The 6,842-nt window shown below is 31.9% G+C and overlaps 1 protein-coding gene across 1 annotated transcript; it reads left to right on the forward strand.

Moving 5' to 3' along the window:
* LOC107644823 (flap endonuclease GEN-like 2) lies at positions 1-4,380 on the forward strand. The gene is made up of 14 exons (XM_016348756.2): positions 1-230; positions 337-494; positions 1,293-1,354; positions 1,504-1,631; positions 1,893-1,944; positions 2,087-2,159; positions 2,268-2,341; positions 2,507-2,566; positions 2,666-2,759; positions 2,880-2,979; positions 3,054-3,136; positions 3,326-3,426; positions 3,523-3,653; positions 3,742-4,380. The coding sequence occupies exons 1-14, from the start codon at positions 163-165 to the stop codon at positions 4,253-4,255; spliced, it is 1,698 nt and encodes a 565-aa protein (XP_016204242.1). The 5' UTR covers positions 1-162; the 3' UTR covers positions 4,256-4,380.

Genomic DNA, 6,842 nt, shown 5'->3' on the forward strand with positions numbered 1-6,842 from the left:
GGTCCCTTTGTTCGAAACTACTTCCAATCTAACGAGTTTGAAATCGAAACCTCTCGTTCTCTCTCCAAAAAGTTTCGCATTTTTCCCTCCTTTTGAAGAAGCAACACTGTCTCTGCCTCTCAATCAGAGCAACGTCTCATACTCTCATTCTCCGTTCTGAAAATGGGTGTCAAGAATTTGTGGGACATCCTCGAATCATGCAAGAAAACGGTTCCGCTTCACCATCTCCAGTTAAGCGCACTTTCACTGTCAAAATCTGTTTTTTATGCAGAATTGTGTACCCTTTTTGCTGAATTGAAGTTGGTGTATGTTGGATTTTGTCATTTTGAGCTACAGGAACAAGAGGGTGTGCGTGGACCTATCGTGCTGGATGGTGCAGCTTCAGAATGTGAGCAAGTCACACGCTTGTATGAAGGAGAAGGTTTACCTCAGAGGCCTCTTTCACCGCCTCAGAGCTCTCATTGCTCTCAATTGCAACGTTGTTTTCGTCGCAGGTGTGCCACTGAGAATTTTTCTTCTCAAGTTTTGAGATTTGGGTGAACTAAAAACACAGCAGAAAAAAAGGGGTGTTTTCTATTTTTGTTTTTTATGTAACTATATGATTGTAGCTTTCAAATGCAAATTTGAGTCTTTTTTTTTTTTTTTTTTGGCCTCCATTTTTTACTGGTGAGGTTTGGGTATAGTGAATGCAGGGAGGGTAGTTGAATTGTGATAGATATGAACAAAGTGAGTGATTTTTATTTATGGTTAGAGCCTTAGAGGTGATACACTTTAGGCATACATGTATCTATTTCTTCCACTGTGGTGGTTGTCCACTGTGATTGGATTGGCCATTGGAGCTGGAAGTATAGTTATTGAAGTTGCGGGGGTAATTTAAGAATGATGAGACGAGTATGGATCTGAATTTGATTTTAGTTTGGGAATTTCACTGTTCAAACATCTAAAGGTTAGTTTCATTGGTATAGAATTACTGTATGGTTTTTATTAGTTAGCCTATCCACCATATGCATAACAACCAATGGTCCCAAACTTAAGGATAAACCCTTAATTCAGGAAGCAATGGGGTGAATGCTTTTTCCTGGCTCTTGTTTTTTCAGTAATTGGATGTAATGATGTATGCTATTAACTTATGGCATCTTTTATAGTGGTGATAGTTAGGGTTTATCTTTCTACATTAATTATGATGTTTTTATTATCGTGTATTCTGCCTATATCCATGCCTGTTGAATTTGCTTGCTTTTACATTAGCCTCTTGTAACCCTTGATAATGAATAATCTTCAATGTCTGGCAGATGGGTCGATTCCTGCCATCAAATTATCAACTTATAGGCGTCGCTTGAACATGGGGAAAGAGGTTAGTTGCCTTCTCATATTTGTTTCCTTTTTCCATTTTTAAATATAGCACACTTTATAAATATTTACTTGTATATGTTATATTTCTCCCATTCCCTTTCTTGCCTCTTTTAAACTATCTAACTAACTAACTAACATTAATAATAACAGGTGGAACATAATGAAACTAACTCACAGCAAGTGACATCATTAAGAAGAAACATGGGGTCTGAGTTTTCTATAATGATAAAGGAGGCTAAAGCCTTGGGGATGGCTCTTGGCATTTCTTGTTTGAATGGGTATAATGTAATCTGTTTTCCTCTAAATAATGCTGTCATAATTTGTCTACATGAAAGTACATTTAACTTTCTATTTAATAGACCATGAAAATCTGTCAGTTAATTTTTGTAAATTTAAGATGATATTAGTTCTAGAATAAATGAATACATCTAGTATCTACTTTAGTTCTTTTTAGTGGTTGATTGAAAAGGTTGCACCAAATGATTTAAGAGTGTGTTATTTTGAACTAATGTTGAATTGCTGTTTTTTTCAAAATTCAGGATTGAAGAAGCTGAAGCTCAGTGTGCTTTGTTGAACTTTGAGTCATTATGTGTGGGTACCATGTATACTTATTTGGCCGCAAACACTGTTGTTTTACTCGTTATTATTTGATTTTCGTGTGATGCTTATGCCTTATGCTATTTTTGTTGACTAAAGTATCGTTACTCTTGCCATCCTTTTTTAATTTTGGTAGGATGGATGTTTCAGTTCAGATTCAGATATATTTCTTTTTGGTGCAAGGACGGTGTATAGGGATATCTGTCTCGGTGAGCAGAACACCATTTTTTTTTTTATCATATGTTGATTTTTTTGGGCATTGATTGCTCATTATATCCATACATACAACTTATAAGAAACTTTTTATTATGGGTTAGGTGACGGTGGACATATTGTTTGTTATGAGATGGCAGACATTGAAACAAAACTTGGATTTGGAAGGGATTCACTGGTAACCTTCTGATTGAGTTTCAAGTAGTAGTACTTAAGAATCATCACACTTGTTTTCTTTTATTTTTACATTTTATAACTGATTGATTATGTGTCATTGGGCACTGTGTTTGTATATTGCTTATTCAAACAGTTCTGTTGCTAATTCGAATTGTTCATTCTTCAGATTGCTCTCTCTTTACTTCTTGGCTGTGACTATTACCAAGGGGTTCATGGTTTGGGTCCGGTAAGTTGGTCCAGAATAACACCATGTTGCTTAGCAGAGCTGGGGATCACATGTTATACAGATGCTTATATTTTTGCAAGATTTTCTCCTTTTCTGTAGGAATCAGCTTGCCAGATTGTAAAATCAATTGGGGACAAATTTGTTCTTAAAAAAATTGCTTCTGAAGGGCTTGAATGGGCCAAAAAAAGAAAAGGTTACCTTCTATGCTACATTTTAGTTCCATTAGTTTTATACAACTTTTACTCATGTCAGGAACATTTTTCAAGATACTTATCAGTGAGAATTTTTTTGTCTTTTATTTTTATCTATGCAGGAGGTGTAAATAATTTACAGAAAGACGAGAAGGTTTTGCAAGTAATTAATGCTTATATGAAACCAAAATGTCACTCAGCAGATTCAGATGTTGTGCATAGGTAGGCTTGTTTCGTTCATTCGTTACAAGTAAACCATAGTTGTTGAGTGACATCAGTAATTCAACTATTTTTAGGGCTTTGGCTCAGTACCAGTTTCAACGTATTAAACTCCATCAGATATGTACTGAATTGTTTGAGTGGCCTTCAGAGAAAACAGGTTCTTAATCTTCATAATTAGTCAAGATCTTATATTCTTATGCTTTAGTTGGGTTGCTATGTGACAATAATATTATTGGTTCAGAACTATAGAGTTTATATTCAATGTTATTCTAATATTAAGAATTGTTACAAGTTTGCAATAATAGATGGTTAGTTATGCTGATTGAAGTTTCATTTCATGAAATAGATGGTTACATCCTTCCGAGCATCGCTGAGAGAGATTTACGAAGATTTGCTAATTTGCGGATAACTTCATCTGAACTTGGATTGAACCCTCCTTTACATGAGGTTCTGCTAATCCCCTTGTATTGTTTTTACTTAGAATGTTATAGTATTGGATTCACAATTGAACTAAAATGTGAAGATCTCTCTCTTGTATTACAGATCCCTGTGAAGTGTCCTGTTTCGGAAATAGTCAAGAACAGAAGAGTTCAAGGGAGAGAATGCTATGAAGTTTCTTGGGGAAAAATGGATGGACTTGAAACTTCAATAGTACCTGCAGATCTTATAGAAAGGTAGTAATGTAACTGATGAACCTGTTTAATTCCTTCCTTTAATCACACTTATTAAAGTAGTATTTGTTATGTTATTCATGATGTGCAGTGCATGTCCTGAGAAGATTTTGGAGTTTGAGGAGAGAAAAGCTCAAAAGAAGAAACAAAACATTCAGAAAAGAAGACCAAAGAAGAATGAAACTGCATCATCTGTGGCTGAACTTGATGAAAAGCTTCAGAATTTGTTGCTGGATATCAATCTGGGAGACAAAGGCAACCACAATGGTGAGAGTTTCGGATTTTCAACTGCAATGGCTGCAACTGATCTCAGCACCTCAGAGTTTTCATATCAATCTCATGGTAACATGGAACATACCAGGAACATATCTACCAATGATGCTGTTTCTAGTTCCATTACCATTTCAAGTATGCATAAAGTTGAGGTCATAGATCTTCTGAGCCCTTCACCAGCACCTAAGAAATGTCATGAACAACGATCAAGTAAACAAAATGTTGAAGTGATTAATTTGAGTGACATAGAAAATGACATGTCACCTGAACACAAGGAGAAAGCAAAAGACTTGAGATTGTTCTTAGCAAGTATTAGAAATGAAATGCACTGAATGGCAATGTTTGTTTCTAATTGTAAACTAATATGTAAAAACAGATGTATTATTGTTACTCATCTTCGATGTTAAATATGTTGATGAAAGAATTCTAACGGTTATTTGATTATATTAAGCTCGAATTATTGTTGCTGCTGTTATCATTATTATTTAGATTTGGCTGCTGACATTGAGGTGCTGTTTGGAAGAGAGACAATGATTGGGAGACTGAGATTGAGGGACAGATATTGAGAGAGAGATTAAAATAAATTTTAGTACTGTGTTTTGTATAAAATAGGAGACAAAGACTGAAATAAGAATGATGTTCTAATTTAATTTGTACAAAGAGTAAAGTTAGAATTAATTAATTAAAATAGGGGTATTTTAGGTATAAAATATTTTTAAAATTTCAGTTTCTATCCTCAAAAATTTCAGTTTCTTCTATCTTCACTTTTTGAAGGTACTGAAATATTGAAACGTTAAAAATAGAGAGTTAGAGACTGAAATTTTAGTACTAATATCTAGACTTTTTTTTTTTGAATTAAAAAGCGCTCTACACACAAATTGGAGCATCAACATCTCAAAATACATGAAACCAAGTAAATCTCAAAATAAAAAATCACTAAACTCGCAAGAGTGATATCAACTCCTCGTCATATTCGGCATTGCCATCAACAACCAGATGGAGCATCACCAAGCCACTCATCAGAGAGTGCAAAGGATCTGTTAATAACTTCCACCACTCCTGAAGCCCTGATTATTGAAAACTCGATCATTCCTTTCTAGCCAAATTGCCCAAATTACAGTGAAGACCCAACCAACCACCTCTTTCTCTCTATCTTTCTCTGCATGCGTCCAGCTCTGAACTAACTAAAATAAATACCAAGTCTTAATCTCTCAATCTCTATCTTAATACTTCAAAACAAATGCTACCTGAAGGTTGATATATATGTTCATAATATTGGTCGATTATGTTAATCTTGTTATTTATTATCATGGATATGTTTTTTGAACGAGTATTCATTATAAATATAAGAAAAATCATATATATAAAATGTTCATATTGATCAATTCTATATTGAAACTATTGTACGGCATAAAATAATATAGACATAGTAAACTAAGTAAAATACAAGATGTATAAAAGTCTTGGTCAATCTCTTGATAAGGACTACGTGTTAACAATAATGAAAAAAAAAAGAACCTCATCCATTTATAGTGTCATTTGGCATTCGTTTCAAGTAGAATTTCATTCTCTTTGCAAGTGATACGTTAAGATCCTAAGCTTTTACTTTTTTTATTTAGTGTTTTTTATTTTATTTTAAATCTATGAACAAAATAATTATTTTTTATATTTAACATATAAAAAAATATTTTAAAAAATAAATACAAATTAAAAGATTATATAAAAATTATGAATACATCAGAATTAAACTTTAATATACTACTCTTATAAGTTAAACATATAACTTGTAGGTAATTTTTTAAAATAATACTATTTAATTTCAGCAAACCTTATTTTAAGTTTAGCAATGCAAATGCACACGTAACTCTAGTACAGGAGTCTTATATGTAATTACATATAAACTCTTAGCTTATGTACTGTTTTCTTGATTATTGTGTCCAAAATTGTATAGCCTATTATTATTTATTATGATTGAGATAGTCAAAGAAGCAAAGCATGCTCAAGAAATGAATAACTTATAACAATTATTGTACCAGAAGATAAATTATTGAATTGAACAGAAGAGAATCTCTCCTTGGTATAATTAAGTTAAATGACACAATAATACAATACCTATAAGTTTAAAATAGAGAGGCGATGAAATTATTATTAGATATAAAATTTAGGTTAAATTATTTTATTGATTTTTGTAAATTTACATACTTCTATCTAATAATTAAAGTTTTTAAGTTTTTATGGGAGATAATTTTATTATATCATAATAGATAACTTGGATACCTACTAACCATGCAGCAATGATAGTTTTTAACAATGTTCAATTGGCTAGCTGGTTTTTCATGTATAGTATATTACAAGGATGTCACAATCAATATAATGTGTCAAATCATTAATAATTCGATGCGTAAGTTTCTCCAATTATGATGAGTTGAAAGTTGAGCTAAACCAAGTCCAAATTATCATTGTCACGAGGACATATGTTGCTAGAAGCAAAAGACCGTGTATATATTTTTGGAAGAGTTTTAGGTATATCGAGAATACTGATGTTCCAATTATTTTAACCGTTGATCTGAATTATAAAAAATATATATAATATATATTAATTAACATTAACGATTAAAATAATTGAAATACCGATATTCATGGATACATCTGATAATTTTTCTATATTTTCATTCATTATTGATTTATAAAATTTTAAAAATTTTAGAAATAAATATTTTACTTTCTTTGATTAACCAAAATTAAAATATATTAATTAATGTATGTCTCGTGTATATAAAATAAAATGATACTTTTATTAAATTTAAATTGGATTAAAATAAGTTGTTGTCTTGTCCGTCGGCTCTTAATTAATTAAAACTAAGTATGATTTACTAAATTAATAAAAATAGAATTAAGTGTGGTCGAGCAAAAGATCGG

This window comes from Arachis ipaensis, chromosome B05 (assembly GCF_000816755.2).
Source record: "Arachis ipaensis cultivar K30076 chromosome B05, Araip1.1, whole genome shotgun sequence".
Classification (NCBI taxonomy): Eukaryota; Viridiplantae; Streptophyta; class Magnoliopsida; order Fabales; family Fabaceae; genus Arachis; species Arachis ipaensis.